Raw genomic sequence first — 19,562 nt, 5'->3', positions numbered from 1 at the left:
CTTTTGACCTGGGAGTTTCATCTTCTAGCAGTTAAATTAGTCATATTGATTTTTTTGGTTTCTGGCTTCATGTGAACTTTGGAGCCAAAATGCCTGAAGGAATGCCACCTGTCATAATCATCTTAAAGGTGAAGGTGAAGCGTAAAGGTTTCCCTTGACATGAATGTCCAGTTATAACCAACTGCAAAGGGTGGTGCTCATCTTCGTTACTAACCCAAAGAGCCAGCATTGTCCAAAACAACTCGATGGTCACGTGGCAAGTATTACTGCATGGAATACTGTTACCTTCTGGCCGAAGTGGTACCTGTTTATGTACTTGCATTTGCATACTTTCAAACTGCTAGTTTTGTTGGGGTATGTAGACACGCGGAGTCTAGCAGAGATGACACACGTACGCAGAAACACCTAGCAGATGGCCTCTGTGGCTGTGCAAAATTCTGCTCCAAGCTGCACAGCAAAAATCCTCCCACACAGACTGCTGCATCTCTTGGATAAATGAATTGCTGGACAGCTGGATTCACTCAACGAAGGCTTTAATCCTGGTCCCAGAGTAAATACAGACTATGTACAGAGTATCAGACTGCTCCTCCTTGAATACTCCCAACTGCTATACAGACTATCAAAGTGCTTCACCAACCAACAACAACCAACCTGGAGATTTTATCTCTCTCCCTTATATAGGTCGTCCCCTTGGGGTCACATGACAGCTATGACTTGCACTATTGAAACCTGGCTGGTTTCATCCCCAGTGCATGTTGCATCAGCCTTCCCATGATTCATAGATCCCAAATGCTGACTTATGATGCCTGCGACTTGAACTGTAGTAACCCTGTTGGCTTTGTCCCAATTCCTCTAGTGGCCACATCCATGGCATTTTCAGGACCAGAGTACTTTGTGCTCTGACAAGATTGGCAGAAACTGGGACTAGTGACAGGAACTCCCCCCATCATGCATCACTTGGGCCTCAAACTGTCATCCTTCCAACCTTATGATCATCAGAATCGGCATTTTAACCACTAAGCCATCACATCCCTCATAATCATCTTACCCTTGTATTAAGATATTTGGAGGAGGCCTTTCTCTAAGTACCTTCTGTGGTAAACTTGGACATAACCTTGGCATGTTTGTGCCCAGTGTTAATGGATACCTTTCAGTTTGTGCAGCCGGAGGATGTGGACAGGATCCTTGTAGAGATGAGAGCCACCACATGTGTCAAGAAGGGCTTATCAAGTAGGCTAGAAGGGAATGGGCTGAGTAGGTGAAGGGGATATTTAATGCCTCTCCACAATAAGAAAATATTCCAACTTGCCTAAAGGAAGAAGTTGTGAGGACTTCATTGAAAAAGCCATCCCTGAATCCCTCTATAATGGATAAATTGTTGGCCAGTGTCAACCTACCATTTTGGTGCAAGGAACTGGAGCATATAGTGTCCTCCCAACTCCAGGCATTTCTGGATGAAATAGGTTGTCTACATCCATTTCAATCTTGTTTCAGGCCTGGCCATGGGACAGAGGCAGCTTTGGTTGCTTTTATGGATGACCTACGCAGGGAACTGGATAAGGACATTCCTTTTTGCCCTGGCATTTTATTTTCATTTTTAAAAATAGATTGATATCATTGTTTGCTGACTGAATACTTTCTATGCATCTTATTTCGTTATACTGTTGTTCTTTTTCTATTTTGATTTTTAAACAATGTTTTGTACATTATCATGGAATTTCTTGTGGATGAAAGGTAGTTTATAAATGTAAAAATAAATAAATATGTAAGTTGAATGGAATCTTGTGCATCTGATAACACCCATGGCTGTGTAAACTGCATTGACATATGCATATAATCCAGTTCCATGTGTGTTGTTTGAGGAAAAGTGGGTCAGTCAAGGACTAAGTAAATCCTGTTTCACATGGTTTGGTTGTGAAAGATGATATAGTCTGTTGAAAACAAAATATGCACAGCTTTTATTTCCCAGTACCATGGAGACTGCTGTGCATACGGTTTTGCTTAATTCCTCTCATTAACGTGCCATGGCTGAGTCTGACTGGTTCTTTGATTCATTATAGTTGAATGATGGGTTAAAGTAGAAAAAATTGCTTCTTTAGAACTGGATACCTCACATACAGATGTGGCAGGTAGCATTCCAACAGAGTCATCTCTCTGTCTACATTGACTCACATGCAGTACCTTTCAAGGTCTTCTGGTCAGCTTTCTCTGTTTAAACAAGAGTTACAACAGGAATTCTAAGCATACAGTGAGTGATATCACAGTGTTAATACAAAACCAAATAAACAAATAATATACAAGGAATGATGCATACCTCTAAGACTGTTGGGCTGTAACCAAAACTGAGAGGATTTGGAAAGACAAGTCTAAAGATCTTTGGAGATCTATCTACAACATTGATCAGCTTTTCAGCCTTTCTGAGAGCTACTCAGCCTTCAGTTGAAGCATGAGTTTGCAATGGGGGAAAAAGATATTCTCATGGTGGTTGTGCGGTGATAAGAAGTGTGGAAGAAATGGGTCAGAGAGAATTCAGGGCTGGGAAAGCACAGTGGGGGAAGGAGGTTGGCAACTAATTCATAGAATAAAAAGTAGGGGTAACAGCTTTTCATCTACTTTTTCCCCTTGACCCATACCCCAACTCCCTTTACCCCCCCTCCAGATTTAATAAGGCCAGTGCAAGTACCATACTGCAGAAGTGACCCTCTGGGAGCAGAGGTCCCTGCCTAGGTCCTGCTAAACTTCACAGGAATGACAATGCTGCAATGGAAGAAAGTTTTAAGCAGTATGGGAATATTCAAGAAACAACTCTGTAGAGAAAGCAGGAAGGGGAGGGAAATAACTATGGAGCTGGACCTGTGTGGCTGTGGCGAATGTCAAATGGAAGCACAGAGGTGGTAGCAGTGGCTAGTAGGCATCAGCAGTGGTGGCCCAGCAGCAGTGGCAGAAGAGGTGACAGTGGCAGAGGAGAAGGAGGCACAGGCAGAGGCAAAGGCAATCTTAGGCCTGGCCTTGCTGTCACAGTGATCTCCAACAGTACAACCCGAGCCACCAGCATGGCAGTGGAGACTATTGAAGAGCCCAGGTCCCTACCTTGCCTGGAAGCAATGCAGGAGCAGCACTGGAGCCTTTGATCTGATGCTGCTAAACCTCACAAAAATGGCAGTGCTGCCTCAGAAAAAAGTTACAAGGAATATGGGAAAAACAAAGAAACAATCAAACTATGTATAAAAGGGAGCAAGTAGATAGATGTAATTGCAGAAGGATTTCTAATTGTATGCTGCAGTATATGTATAGTGTTTGTTCACTTGTCAGAAAACGTCACCAACTACACCTGCAGCAAAAAGGAAATTGGTAGCTGTCTTGAAAGAGAAGATCAGTGCACTACAGCTATGTGCTGTGTCTCTTCAGTGCATTACAAAACAGAAGGACTGCCTGGAAAGAATACAGGAAGAACTAATCATACAAAAGCAATAGGAAGAAACTGACAGGATGAAGAGGACTGTAACAATGAGAAAACATCCCAAAGGAAAGTTAGTGTCAGGAGCACACGGTACAAAAGGGATTCAGAACTTCTTCAACTATGAAATCACTTCCTACATCTTAAGGCGAATAGTAGCAATTAAGATACTTAACCAGCAACAAGGAATACCACATGCCAGGGACAGAGTCAAAGTAGCCATCAACCACAATAAGAAGAAAAGAAAGATGTTTGTTGAAACTTGTTGCTCAAGAGTATAGAGGAACCTGTGTACCAGGCTGACAAGATGAATCACAAAGTGTGCTGTCTTCCCTGTATATGCATCCAGGATGTCACTGACAACTTGCCAAGACTTATCAAAAACACAGATGACTACTTCTTTCTCCTTATTTATGTGGATACCAATGACATAGTCAAGAATTCCTTGGAGCGGATCACCTCTGACTATGAAACATTGGGCAGGGAGCTGAAGGGGTTTGAAGCATAGATGATATTCTCGTCAGTTCTGTCAGTGAAGCATGGAGACAGGGACAGGCTGTGTAGATGGTTTAGATTGGAGAGCTGTAGTTTCTGGGATCACAATCTTCACTTCTTAGATAGAGGACTATTGACTACAGATGGGTTGCACGCTGGGAACAAAGTCTTTGGCGGTAGCATGGAAAGTCTAAATCAAGGGTGCTTTAAACTGAATTGTCATGGGGGGGGGTGTGGGGGGGTTTGGAGATGATAGCTCAAACATCAGTCCAAAGGCAAGCTCTAAACACATGGATATGAATTCTAGAGAAGAAGAAGGTAGAGAATGGGATCCACAGAAAAATTAATAGTCAATCAGTAGTCAATTAATTTTAAAAAAGAAAGCTTCACATCTGTACATCAGTGCATAGAGTTTGGGAAACAAACAAGATGAGCTTGAAGTCCTAGTACTGGAGGTTAAATATGACTTTATAGGCACAGTGGAGACCTGGTGGCATGATTGCCATGATTGGAATATTACAATTGAAGGGTGTAACGTATTCGAAAAGAATAGATATGGCAGAAAAGGAGGAGTAGCATTGTATGTTAATGACAAATTCAGTTGTACAGAAATCCAGAGAGCAAACAGAGTGGACCAGTCACATAAAAATAAATAGTAGAATCATAGAATCATAGAGCTGGAAGAGACCACAAGGGCCATCCAGTCCAATGCCCTGCCATGCAGGAAATCTAAATCAAAGCATCTGAAATAAATGCAGCATTGTAGTAGGAATTTAATAAAGACCAAGAAACCAAGAAGAGGTGGTGGATGATACTTTTCAGAAACAAATCTTAGAAGTCTCAAAGATGCAAATATTAGTAATTATGAAGGACTTGACCTCAATACCAGGGAAAAAAGAGAACAGATTATACAGGAGCCTCTTTGCCAGTATCTTGATGACAATGAAGAGATCAATAGGAGCCAACATGGGTTTGCCAAGAACAAACCCTGCCAAAGTAATTTCATATCTTTTTTTTAAATCAGGTCACTAGTTTAATAGATGGTGGCAATGCTGTGGATGTCATTTATCTGGATTTCAGCAAAGCATTTGATAAGTTCCCCTATAATGTCTTGATTAGCAAACTGATGTGGAATGGATGGGAACACCATCAGACAGATCCATAACTGGTTGGAAAACCATGGTCAAAGAGTTGTCATCAATAGGTGGGATTCATACTTGAAAAGAGGTCTTGAGTGAAATGTGTCAGAGTTCTATCCTAGGGACATTGCTCTTCAACATTTCTATCAGTGACTTAAATGATGGGGTGGAGGGAATCCTTACCAAGTTTGCAGATGACACAAGACTGCGAAGGATGGCTAACACATTTAAAGATAGGAACAGAATTGAAAAGGACCTAGAGAAACTAGAAAATTGGGCAAAAATAAATACAATGAAATTTAATAGAGACAAATGCAAAATTCTGCATGTAGGCCACAAAAACCAAATACACAAGTATAGGACGAGGTATACATGGCTGAGCAGTATTATGCATAACAAAGGACTGGGACCATTGTTGATCAAAAGTTGAACATGAGCCAGCAGTTTGATGCTGCATCAAAAATGGTGAATGTTATTTTAGCCTACATTAGCCTACATTAATAGAAGCATGGTTTCAAAGTCAAGGAAAGTAATGGTCCCACTATAGCCTGTGCAGATTAGGCTTTCTTTGAAGTACTTTGTTCAATTCTTGACACCTCATTTTAAGAAGGATATAAAGAAGTTGAAATGAGTTCAGAGAAGGGCCATAAGTATGATAAGAGGTATAGAGAACAAAATGTATGAGCAGAGGTTGAAGGAGCTGGACATGTTCAGCTTGATGAAGAGAAGACTGAGGGATAAAATGACTTCACTATTTAAATACCTGAAGGACTGTCACAGAGAGGGAGGGCATGCCTGTTATTTCCTTCCCTGGAGATTAGGCCAAGGTCTAATGGTTTATAGTTACAAGACAGTAGATTTAGATTGAACATTAAAAGGAACTTCTTAACAGTAGCTGCATATGCACTGTAAATACCACTTTAACTGTCATGGATCCATGCTATGGACTTCTGGGATTTGTAGTTTTGTGAGATATGAACCTTCTCTGTCAGAGAGCTCTGATGCCACAAGAAACTGCAAATCCCAAGATTCCATAGCATTGAGCCATGGCAGTTAAAGAGGTGTCAAACTGTATTATTTCTGCAGTACAGATGCAGCCAGTGAGAGCATGTAAGACTCCTTCCTTATTAAAGGAACTGGATAAACTATTTTTAAATAACTGGGCTCCAGCATCTTCTGCAGGTCTCTTTACCTCATCTTTGGCTTTGAAATGGATGCTATCTTTGATTTTGTAGACTCCCTCTACACCCCCAGACAGAGAGCGCTACAAACTGGAAGTCATACTGTTACTACTACTCAAAAGAGCACAACATCATTTTCCTGTCACTCTGTTCCCTTCAGGAACTATGAATAGAGACCACAACATCAGCCTCACTTTCAGGAAGAAGAATGATACCAGCCCTGAGTGCCAGTCCCACGAAGTGCCTCAAGTCCAGTAATACTCTAGATCACCAGAAGAAGACTGTAGGGCTGTACAGATGGGCGGTATGCAGCTGCTCCTTTACTGGCCAGATTGGGGCCACGGTAACTGCATGCCATGGCCCCAATCCAGCCCCCGGAGAGTGCAAAAAGGAGTCGCAAAAAGCAGCTCCTTTCTGCACTTTCCAAGGGGTGCCATAGCTGCAGCGGCACAGCTTTATGATGCCCCTTCAGCACTGCATCATGTAGATGCATCTCTGGAGTTGCGCTATGATGGCTTGTGCCGTGTATACTGGCACACACCAAAATGATGCCATGGGGCGGGGCTAGGGTGTCCAGCTTGCGGACGCTGCGCCTGGCTCCACCCACAGGCTGGCACAAAGTGCCGGTCTGTATAGGCCCTATGTGAAGTTTTCCACTAATCCCATGTCTGCCACCAATGTGAGAACCTCCTCCTGTATGGTCATTAACTTTGGCCAACTCATAGATGCACTCATGGTTCCTGTGTGTGACTACATTCATCTTATATCGCCACTGGACACATGACCTTCTATTAATTGCTGCCATCAAAGATATCATATTTTTACTCAAGCTTATATCTAGTATTCTCAGAGGGTCAAGTGTATAATAAAAATAATGATTTATAAACAGAAACTGAACATAGCATCAAAGGTTACTTAATACATTTTAATTACATCTGCCACTCCTGCCCTAATGATAATGCTGACTAAGGACTCATGAAGTCATGAAAGAGCGGTGCACAGCCATGCCGGTGTCAATCTTACCTGGACCGCAGCAACTGCATGCGGCATATGATCTGGGCAGCCACCATGGTTCTCAGCCCAGTTGCCAGCAAAGTGAAGCTTTTCGCTATTCTTTTTTGTGCCAGTTCTTCTGGGTTGGGACAGGCTCGGTGTGGCTTCCAGAGGCATTTGGGGTATGGTTGCGTAAATGCCACACCCCCAGTGCAGCTGGAAGCCAGCACTTTTGGCCCGTCTGCTTCAGGCCCGTCTTCTCCTTTCTCTGACTGTAACTAACTCTCTTCTCCCATCTCAAACTTCTCCAATTCTGACAGAATCCTAATCCTAACCTTGACAGATCCAACTCTCCCATTCTCTCATTCCCTCCCAACACAGCCTTACCTTTACCTATACTATACCTTGCCTACACAACCATATTACCTTAATTTGTCTAATAAATTCAACAACATTTTCTCTCCAAAGGCCCATAACATTGCAGACTGCTCATATTACAGATGGCATTAGTACGCTAACTACAGATCTTGCTCCACAGACTCCCATTCCCTGTCCTGCTATGATAGACACCACTGTCATTGGCATTGCTTCAGATAAACCTCCTTTTCATCTAGAGTAGATATGACTGATAAAGAAGCATATCTCAAAGAGTCTATTGGTCCAGACAGCGTTCACCTTCACCATTTTTTTCTGCTCTTACATGTCTAGACATCTTGGATTATCTTGGAGGACCCCTCTGTATGCTCATGTGAGCATCCACCCTAGGTCACTTCCATGATCTCTGTCCCACCTGTACTGGCCTCCTCAGTGACTATGGTCACTTCTAAGACTCCTTTCAATCTATGTGTCAACCTTGAAAAGTACCACTTAAGAGGAATGCAAGACATCCTCTTCATTGAACCACCATCATTGGTCTCTCCAGGTGCACAGGAATACCCCCCGGCAAGACATGCTGCTTCATTGTTTTAATTGTGACTCACTGTGGCAACCTCAGGTGTCTCATCAGTTCCTCATACAGCTTTTAGTATACATGATATCAATCACAGCTATGGTTCCTTTTGCACAACAGCATATGAGACCAGTTCAGTTATAATTGCTGTGGAAAATGGATATGACCGCACTAGATGTGTCCCCACATCTTCAACTGCTACAACGTTGAGATAGCTTCCTCTGTAGACTCATTGCAGCAGAAACCCCTCATCTTTCCATTCATTTACTACTGGTTAGTAGTTATGAAAACCAAAAAGGCCCTCACATTCACTATCAATAATTCTCTCTTGACTCCTTTCCACCTGTGTATCAGTATAGACAACCCTCACAGGTTTCTGAAAGAGTCTGTACAAATGATACTATGACTAGGCATCTTGTAGTCTAATACTAGAGTAAATAAAATTTTATTGATCAATTTTTAATGGAAACATGCAAATTTGGTCTTGTATAACAACTTTGTATGTTCTAGTGTAGGAATGGGGTACCAGAACTTCAACTAATTTCTCATATTCCACCCTAATTCAATCCCTAAACCACCTCCTGTAGATGTGACTCTGGTCCTTTGAAAATCTCAAAGAAAAAAGGAGGTTGTGTAGACTTACTGGGAGTCTGATTTTAGGCCACCTGTGTGTTTATTCATTTGATCTTCCATGAAAACAGGTAGCTGTATGAACAGTTACTATGAAGGATTAACATAGCATTAGTGAATGAGAATCCTTTGAGCTGAAAAGCCATGGTGTTAGGAGATTCTAACTAAATTTAGCATATCAGATAAGGTTCAAAGGTAACTGACAGAATGCATTTATGGTGATTGTGATGAATGCTACCAAATGTTTATTTAATATTGTTATCCAAACCTTGCTCAAATACTTATGTAAAATCAAGATTATTTTTATAATGATGTTATAGTCATTACACTTGTAAACATGGTACACTTAATTTTTAGAAATAGATCACATGTTGTTTGGGGAAAAGCAATCCATCACATTCTCATAAATATCCTGTGATAAAAAGAAAGACAAAAAGCTACATCCTGGGGAAGGGCATTCCCACCTTTGCTAAAACAACCTTGCATTTTCTTTGTCCTTTCGGTACAGATATACATGTTGTACCAGTGTAGAATAACATTTGAAAACTTATTGAACAAAGGCAGGAATCCTGAGTTTTGTAGGCTGCATACATGCACCAGAATCTTCTTCCATCTCCAGGGCCCTCCCAAAGCACTAAAACATTTTTTTTGGCAAATGCCTCCAAAAACTGGCAAAAAAAGAAAAATACTTCTGTTCACCAAGACCTCAAGGCACTGCAGTTTTGCCTTATAGCAGATCACAGGACTCCTTACCTTCTTTTGCTTGACAGAAAGTCCTGAAGGTGTTTATAAAACCAAAGGTTGTGGTTTTCAACCACCTCCAGTTTGATTTTTATAGTAGGGAGGATCTGGAGCTTGGTGTAAAACACAGTGGATTATGGGGGTTGAAAACTGAAAATGTATTTGCAGCTCAGCCATCCCTGTTATAAAGCAAAGATGGATAACCCTTGTGATATTGACCTGTCCTTCCCTCTCTGTGAGCTATGAGGCGAGGGTAACAGTCCAGTAACATCTGTCTTGAACTTGAAAGTTCTTGCCTCTGCCTCTCTTGGTCCCACTGCCAACAAACTCTTTGCAACATTTTCCTGTCAGATCCAAAAGCCACTATTATGTCAATAAGGATTGGTGTATCCAATAGTCTCTACTGCAGCTATATGCTTTGGTGTTATTGGTGCCTTGTAACATCCCCAGTTCACTCTCTTCATTGTTCTTTCCTCTTTCTTAATTCTGCTGTGATTTTTCTATTTGGAAATGCTGTTTTCTGAGGTCTCAGTACATACTTACTGATTATACTCTCAGTACCACATTGATTCATCATTTATACTGTATTAACAGGAACAAGAAAAAGCAGGAACAAGGAACACATCTCTGCTATAGACTTGTTTGCTTCAAACAGGCCAAGCAGCTGATACATATGCTGTGGCAGACATGCTCTGTGGGATTACTTTGCCACCCAATCTGATCTTCTCGAGTCTGAATGCAGTTATCTGTTAGGTCTTACATGTGAATATAACTCCATTCAGATAACCTTTTGCAAAAAGGTCATTTGGGTACTTCAGCATATCTGTGCTATTTAATACTTCACTTTGTCTAGTTGCAGCAAGCTCTGTCACATACTATATTATGATTCATATATTTATAATACAGCACTTGTATTTTCTGAAAATGGCTCTGGGACCTTAAATAGGTTTCACACACTTTTTAGCATGTAAATTATTCCCAACAGCAAAGTTGTTAAGCAGATGATATTTTGGACAAAATAAAATATATTGTATTAATGATAATCACTTTTTTTCTTCATAGGCATTTAGGTTTGGATCTTGTTCCACGGAAGGACTTTGAGGTAGTTGATTCAGATCAGATCAGTGTTTCTGATCTATACAAAATGGTAAGTTCTCTTACGGTGGATGAAAGATTATTTCAGTGTGAAGAGGTTTTTTTTAAAAAAATGTCATCAAGATTTATTTGGATAAACATCTTGTTTCTAGAAATTGAGAGCAGTTTATAATAATTGAAGAATACATTTAAATAATAAAAGTGTTGTTGTTATGTTTTTGTGTGCCTTCAAGTTGTTTCTGACTTATGATGACCCTAAGGCAAACCAATCACAGGGTTTTCTTGGCAAGATTTGTTCAGAGGACGTTTGTCATTGCCTTCCCCTGAGGCTGAGACCATGTGACTTGCTAGAATTCAGTGGGTTTTTTAATGTGTATCAATACAGTTATTTTAAAAAGTCAAGATAGCTAGGGTTGTTGTTGTCATTTTTCTGATTTGAAATGTCCAGTTTCCTTTTGAGATTACTGAATAGCTTTTCTTGCTATTATTTCTGATCAGGCTTACCAATGTTTTAAATTAAGTGTGATTATATATGCCCCTAAGTTTTGTCCTTTTAAAAGAAAACAAAATAAGCATGCTTCTTCAGGAGTGTGCAGGGAAAATGTTAGAAAAAAAAATATCCAGAGTGGAAGAAAGGGTATTTGGGAAAGAAACATTTTTAATATACATACGCTTTCTAAAAAGCACTTGATTGCTTTATAAATTCTGTGCTACTATTTTTTAAATTCCATTATTTAGTGCAACCAAACCACACGTTGTGCCTTTCACATAACCCTTGTATTGAATAAGCCAAAGCTCATCTGCATCTAAGTAACAACAAAAATCAATACAAAAAGAACACCACAGACCAATAAAAATAAAACAGTATCACCTATGTAAAATTAAATGCAGTACAATAGGGACGTAGCCTGGGGGAGGGGGTGTCTTGGGGTCCAGACCCCCCCCTTCCATTAGAAAAATGAATGGTGCGTGCGGCTGCGCCGCCGCACCCAAGCCCCAATATAATGGTAGCACTTAGTCTGGACCCCCCCCCCACTTCCTAAAATCCTGGCTATGTCCCTGAGTACAAGCATTGGCTGGCATCCTAGTAATGAGATATGCAGTTCTAGTTGAAAGTTACTCCTCTGTATAAAACTTTTTGGTGGTGCTAGGTGGAGGATTCAGAAAGTCCATCTGCAATTACTCCATCCCCAGCTACACACTTTTTCTGGTTGGACAACCTTCTCCCTCACACAGACATTCAGTGGCTGGGTGAAGATGAGAGCAGCCATATAGCCAGCTGGCTCGGTTCCTGCAGTTGCCCACAGGAAGCAAAAGGCGTCCTCCTGGATCTCCCATGTACCCTCTGGAGATCCAGGGAAATGATATCACCTCTCCAGCCGACTGCAGGTACAAAGCCAGTTGGTTGCCTAGCTACCCCTTGTCCCCCCACCATCATCCCTGACCACTAAATGGTCATGGAAGGCACTTAGTTAGAAAATAGGCAATTCAAAAGCATGTGGGAAGAGGGGATGAGACGTAACTATGTCTGATGGAACTTTATGATGCACCAGTGTGATGTGGGATTTCACCCATTCTTCAGTTTTTTGCTAGCTGTGGTGACTAAAATGTTTTCACAGTGTTTTGTTTATATGAATATTTAGTTGTGATGCTTCTTTTCTAGGTAGTTCTCAGCTGTGTAACAAAGTTTTGTATAATACTATATACAAGTAATGTATATAGGGTTGCCATAATTCTCTACTAAAAACTGGGACAAAATGTAGGACAAAATTTAGACCAAAATATAGGAAAATTGTAGGATAAAATTTAGCCCAAAATGTAGGACATTTAAGGTCCTCAATTTTTCTTAAAAGTCCTACATTTTGGGCTAAATTTTATCCTACAGTTGTCCTATATTTTGGTCTAAATTTTGTCCTACATTTTCTCCCAGTTTTTAGTAGTGAATTATGGCAACCTTATGTATACTATATTGTTTCCATTAAAAAGTAGCTGTGACTGATGTAACAGTACTCGCAATTTCCACAGCGTGTTGCACCAATGGATCAATGCTTAGTTGATCTAACACACCTGCACAGTGTTAGGCTTTAATAAAGTACCTCAGGTATGAGATCATGATCATTTTCCTGCAGTGTGGGGAAGCCATTCTTGCAACAGGTCTTGCTCCTCCCCTGCACTTCTGAGGCACCGTTATTAATTATTTCCACAAAGACTGGTTAAACACAAAAAATGTTTAGGGCACAAAAAAGCCACCACATGCCCTGTGCAGAGGAATCCAGTTTACAGAGGTGCCCTAGATGCCATTAGATTTTGTATCTCTCAAGTGCAGTGGAAGTCTCCCCAGAATGGACTATTGCTGGTTATCCAAAGCAGTCGGATAATACCTATTTTAAAATCGCTCCACTGGCTGCCTGTTAGTTTCTGGACACAGTATAAGATGTTGATCATTACCTTTAAAGCCCTTAATGGCTTGGGTCCAACCTATATCTGGGACCGCCTCCTTCTGTACAATCCACCCTCTTTTGGCAGGCCTTTCCCGAGTAGAAAACCCGGCCACCAAATTGAACCCTCCACCTCTACCCCTCTGAATTCGCTACAGTCTATTTGCTTGGTCCATTATGAAATAGGTGTTTGTTTAGTTTTTTGTGCGCTTTTCGGGCTATGTGGCCATGTTCTAGAAGAGTTTCTTCCTGACGTTTCGCCAGCATCTGTGGCTGGCATCTTCAGAGAATGCTTGCATGGAAAGGAGTTGGGTATATACAGTGGTACCCTGGGTTACGAAATTAATCCGTTCCGCGGAGCCCTTCGTAACCCGAAAGATTTCGCAACCCGAAAAAGCCATAGGCGCTAGCGCTAAAAGCCGCGATTTCGTGTGAAATAGCGCCGAAAAGCACCAAAAAAATTTTTCGCAAGCCGAAAAAGAAAACGTAACCCGGAACAGTTTTTTCCTATGGGATTTTTTCGTATCCCGGGAATTTCGTAAGGCAGTGCTTTCGTATCCCGGGGTACCACTGTATATACGGTGTGAACCTGGGAAGGCAGGAGTGATTTGCATGTGTATTCTGTGCTGATGACAGGCCTCATGCTGGGAGGCTAATGCATTTGAAGGTCCTTTTTTCTGTGAGAAATTGTAGTATGGTGTCTGTGTCTCTGCAGCGTAGCAGGAAAGTTAGTGAGCAGAGTAGATGTTTGTTGAAATTGATGTTTGTTTTGATGTTGTTTTTAATGTATGATTTTAAATTGTTGAAATGTAATTGATGTTTTAAGGGGTGGGATTGGGGATATGGGTTTGTATGTAAATTTTAACTTGTAAGCTGCCTCGATTGCCTCTTGACATAGAGGCGGGATATAAATAAAAGTTTTATTATTTATTATTTATTCCAAAGAATTCTCTTGAAAAAGATAGCGAAAATAATGAACTGTACCTCTATGGACCAAACTCCCAGAGGGAGTAGAGGAAATCAAGTCTAAAAGTCTAAACTCTAAAATTAAGCAGAATTTTCCTGTTCTCCCCTTCCCTGAAATGATTGCAGAGGCAATAGAGGAGGGTTGGACTCATCCAGGCTCTGCCAGATCTGCTGTAATCCATGTGAAATGCTTTTATTCCTTGCCAGCAGAGGTTATGGGGAAGTTAAAGGTGTATCTTACTGATATTCCTGTGGCTGGGTTGGTTTTGGGGATTCTTTTCCCCAGAGATGGGGAAGACACCCCCTTAAAATGATGAGAATAAAAAAAAGAGACCTTTTTATGCTGTCCTCAATACGTTTTTGCATCAGCTGACTGACTCTATCCTAGACAAAATACATCTCAGAACCTGGGTGTATCGTTTTGCTCAAGCTTAGGATGCCTCCTCTGATACAGAGGGGAAGTCCTTCCTTTATGCCACAGTTGTCGTTGCTAGCTAGACCATTCATCTCTTCACAATGTCTGGGACTTTGGGGACTAGATCCGACTTACATTCAGTGGTCATCCCCACCAGGAAGTCACCTCCAATGGAGCTGGGTGCTATGGGCCTTCCTCCCCACCCCCCACCCCCCAACTGACAATATCAAGGCATTCATGGATCAGATGCTCTGCATGGCCAAGTCTCTAGACATCAAGGTCTAGCAACAGCTCACTCCTATCAAAAATCCAGTTTTCCAATGAATCCAATCTTAACCAATTACTCCCTCAGCCTTACAGATGCTTCAGTACCTCATGCAAGTCGTCAGGATGTCTTGGTCACCACCTTTGTCCATTCCATTCACTTCCATCAAATTGGAGACTCTACAAAGCAGATGATTCCTCTGGGATAGCATCCGAAGCCTAATCCCATAATTGTCGAAGCAGCCCAACTCAGAGTGTCATGCTTGCATTCTACTCCAGTAGATAAAAAGGGCAAGAAGCTCAGTGCTATGGGGAGAAATTTTTACTTTTCGGCTGCCCTAGCCTCCAAAGTCTCCAACTTCTTGACTTGCATGGGGAAATACAATAAACTCCTTTGGGAGAAAATTAGTCCGTTCCTTAATAAACTCAGAGATGAAGACCATAGAGTGGCTTCTCTTGCAGTCAGAGGCACACAGACTGGTGGGTCATCTGATCATGACTGTTCGGAACATGCTGACTGCTGTGGAAGGGCTATGGCCAATGCAGTAGCTCTCCATTTCCATGCTTGGCTTTGATCATCAAGCTTTTCTGACCAAGTTAGGTCTGTTGTAGAGGACCTTCCATCTGAGATGCAGGACTGCTTAATTCAGAGACTGACTCTCGACTGGAGCACACCCAGAAAATATGATCTGCTGTGATAAAGTTCAGTTTCAATCTGCTTGTGCAGTTTTCTTTAAGGTTTTGGGTACAGGGCCCACAATTATGTGCAATACCTTAACTGTACCAGCTATCTGAGTCAATACCTAGGAGTTCTCTATTCAGGCCAGACAATTAAGTCCAGCCAGATGAAGAAAAAGAGCAATGAGGCCTCCAAGTGCCGACTTTTACTTTCTGTCAAATGATGCTTTCGTAGCTGTGTCTCCAAACATGGAGCCTTTACCAACTGGACCACCAATACAGTTGATCCTCGATATCTGCGGGGGTTCCATTCTCCCCCCCCCCCCCACCGATACCAAAATCTACAGATGCTCAAGTCCACATTGTCCCCAATGATGGTGTGTGCACACAGCCGCGCGGTCATTAGGAATAGACCCTGTTGTCCGATGGCAGCACATGCATGTGGCCGCACCTCTGTTGGGGACAACAGAATTTAATGGCGGCATGGCCACATGCACACACTACCACAGGACAACAGGGACTGTGCCTAATTGTGCGACTGCATGCACATGCTGCCATTGGAGACAACACGGGCGTGCTGTCCACAGATGCTTGAATCTGCAGATGGCAGGCCCACGGAAACTGAGGGCTGACTGTACCTCCATCTCTCAGACCCCTCCCCTTCCTGAGGGTCTTGGATTCATTATCCACTACTCCCATCAATGCCCTATCCTGTGTTCTATGATCGGCTCCAACACTTCCATCATGCATGATATTCCATCACCATGAATTCATAGGTGCTTGACATCGTAAGGAGAGGCTACGCCATCAAATTTGAATCATATCCTCTGATGGGATTCTTCTAGTCTATTATTCCTTCCACTGCTGTTTCAAGAGCTAGACACCCTCTGGCAAAAGGGATCAATCAAGTCTGTCCCTCACTCAGAAGTGCATTCGGGGATTTCTTCCAATATTTCATTGCCCCCAAGAAAGATGGCCTGAAGCTGATTCTGGACCTGAGAGGATTGAATTCATACATTTGCCCATGATGCTTCAGGATAGTGATGCTATCCTCCATCCTTCCATGGATACAAGAGGGTGATTGGTTCATCACTTTGGACCTAAAAGATGCCTAATTCCATATTTCAATTCAGCCTTGTCACAGGCATTTCCTCTGTTTTGCTGTAGGACAGGAGGCATACAGGTTTTGAATCCTACCGTTGGGCCTCAGCCCAGCTCCCTGAATGTTTACAAAAGTGGAAATTTTGCATAGAAATTTTATGATCAGTTCTGGAAGGGATGCAGGAGGGAGATTTACTGGCCATGGTTAACCTCCTGGAGGTATGCTTGCACATTCTGGTACATCTAGCACTCAGAAAGTTTCTCGGGTTTGCCTATTAAGAGGATCACTATCAGTACAGGACCTTACTTTTCAGCCTGTTGGCCTATCCATGAGCGTTCATGAAAATGCTTGTGGTGTTGTTAGCTCATCTGAGATTGAGAGGCCTCCGTGTACTTGGCCAGTCCGTTGGTTGGCCCATTCACTTTCTCTGCAGAAGGGCAGGGAGGATTTATAGATCACTATTGAATGTTTGCAGTTGAAATTTTTATTTGAGTAGGAATGCTGTCTTTTGGAAGTCTGATTTCATGTTTGATTTCTTTTCAAGAGGCTATGAGGGGAAGCAGGTGTCTACATCAGTGTTGTCAAGGTGGTTGAAACTCTGTATTCGATTGGTGTATTCTCATAGTTCAGTGCTGTCCCTTGTGGGAGAAAAGTGAATTCTTCCCACAGTTCAGGTTCCTGTGCATGGCAACTCACTACATAGACATTTGCTCCTTGAGAATCTTTATCGTCTCTTGTGCAACATTATATACACTTCTGTGGATGTGATCTTTGAAAAGTTTGTTTTACCGAAGCTGATATCTCAGTAGGGTTGTTGTTTGCAATTTACCTGGAGATGAGGGGATCACTTGGTTAAACCTTGTTGCAAGGATGCCCATCCCACACTGCAGGAAAATGGAAAATTGGTACTTACTGTGAAGACTTTTTTTCCTGCAATTGTAGGAAAGGAATCTTTCCCACCTAGGGGTTTTTTTTTGGCGGGGGGAGGAGGGATAATTTCTCTTTAGGTTTATATGGTTTGTCTGGTGCTGGCCTGCTATCTTATTTGGTTTATGTACAGTGCACCCTTGTTTTACATGGGGGAATCCATTCCAGACCCCCCGTGTAAAACAAAAAGCGTGTATGCTCACGGCAGTGTAGGGTGGTGGCAGCACGCACGCCATTGTTGCTTCCAGCACATAACACCGGAAGAAGCAGTATATAATGCACCTGCGTATGACGCGGGCGCACTGTATATATCACAGGACTTCAGTATGGAGCTTGTTTGGAGCTTGGTATTCCTTCACTGGGGGATGGGGCTAACTCTCTCAAGGTGAAGGAAGTGATTGATTAATGGAAAGGCCTGCCTCTGAAGGATGTGGGAGAAGTAAGACCCATTGCAAGGTTTCCCTCCCCACTGATGCAGAAAAGGAACTGTCACAGTAAATACCAATGTTCTGATTTCATCCATCTAAGAGAAAAAGATATTTTCTTGGAAAAATACACTGCTAAATTTGTTTAAATTAAAATAATTATAGATTTTAAAATAGTGAACATGCTGCTTAGCTGTATGAAGAATCAAAATAATGTCCTTGAACAGAAGTAACTTTTATTATTTTTTATCTTCACAGCATTTATCTAGTAGGCATAGTGTACAGCAGAGCACATCACAGGTAAGATTAGCAACAGAAGCCTTGTCTCTTTTCTTCTTAAGAAGTAACTCAAAATATACTGAATACCTAGGCTTTTTTGTTCAGCATCCCAGTATACAGATTTTGTTTTACCATCTTTTGCAAATAATCTTAATTGCCTTAACAATCAATGAAGAAACTGGATAATGAAGCAACTGAAATCCCTTTGATACTGCATATGGGTCAGTGCAGATGAAATGGTTAGGAGTTAGGAATTCCTCTTGCTGTCAAGTTTTAGAATGTGTAAAATGTTCCAGAGGAGAGCAGTGTTAGTCTGTTGCTGGGAAAAAAACAAAGCATTCTATCATATCTGAGAGAAAGTGTGTTGCTTTTTAAAACTCCCTGTTCCATGCTTCCTACATTCCAAGTGTATCAGTCCTTTTCCCATAGAGCGATCTGTCCTCTTGCTAGAACCTCCATCTCTTCCTAGAAGACAACAAACGTGATGAATAGCAGCCTCAACTTCCCCAATAGACTTCCTGCAACTTTCCTGCTACTGTTATTCAGTTCTGCATATCAATTCTCATTTCTAAACTACATCCATTTGTATAAACAATCTTTTCTATTATATAGAAAATAATTCCATCTTAAATATCAAATCCTATAATTGTATTGTCTGCTGTTTCCCTCCCCTTTTTAACATATTCTATAAAAGGTTGCCAAGTTTCAGTGATATAATAATAATAATAATAATAATAATAATAAATAATTTGTTTCCCACCTCTCCTCGAGGAGGCTCAAGGCAGGGTGCAACATGTTAAAATACAATTAAAAAGAAAACACATAAAACCAACAGTTAAATTAAAATACTGTAAAATCACCTGATAGCTCAGGTGGATGCAACAGTCAGGAGCATCTGTTACCAGCTTCGGCTGATATGCCAGCTGTGCCCCTTCCTGGAACCGGGAGACCTTGAAACAATAGTATATGCACTGGTAGCCTATCAATTGGACTTCTGCAATGCACACAGTGAACATGGTGCTACCCTCGTGCCATGTTCACAAACTTCAACTTGTACAAAACATGGCAGCCAGACTGATTACAGGTACTTAAATAAACAAACAAACAAACAAACAGTATTACTTCTCATAATTATCTTATAACATCAGTCTTGAAGTCCCTCCACTGGCTGCCAATTAGTTTCTGGGCAAGGTACAAGGTGTCGGTGATTACCTTTAAAGCCCTCCATAACTTGGGTCCAGAATTCATAAGGGAACACCTTCTTCTGTACAGTCCGTCCCGCACTCTAAGGTCCTCGGGGAAGAACTTACTTCAGTCTAAAAGATCTAGACTAACTTCAGTTACCCAGAGGGCCTTCTCCACTGCTGCTCCGAAGCTATGGAATGACC

General features: G+C 41.7%; 1 protein-coding gene across 10 annotated transcripts in view; it reads left to right on the top strand.

Moving 5' to 3' along the window:
• Positions 1-19,562, top strand: part of DOCK3 (dedicator of cytokinesis 3) — a 272,592-nt gene that overhangs the window by 89,226 nt on the left and 163,804 nt on the right. For all 10 annotated transcript variants that reach the window (XM_089525143.1, XM_089525190.1, XM_089525134.1 and 7 more), the window contains exons 7-8: positions 10,648-10,732; positions 18,154-18,195. In XM_089525143.1, coding sequence (XP_089381269.1) covers positions 10,648-10,732; positions 18,154-18,195 — 127 coding nt within the window. The remainder of the gene's footprint in view (positions 1-10,647; positions 10,733-18,153; positions 18,196-19,562) is intronic.

This window comes from Sceloporus occidentalis, unplaced genomic scaffold (genome assembly GCF_023333645.1).
Source record: "Sceloporus occidentalis isolate IW3139 unplaced genomic scaffold, rSceOcc1.0.p SCAF_1, whole genome shotgun sequence".
NCBI classification, from domain to species: Eukaryota; Metazoa; Chordata; class Lepidosauria; order Squamata; family Phrynosomatidae; genus Sceloporus; species Sceloporus occidentalis.
Note: the sequence above shows the minus strand (reverse complement) of the source record. Positions and strands in the feature narration are given on the sequence as shown.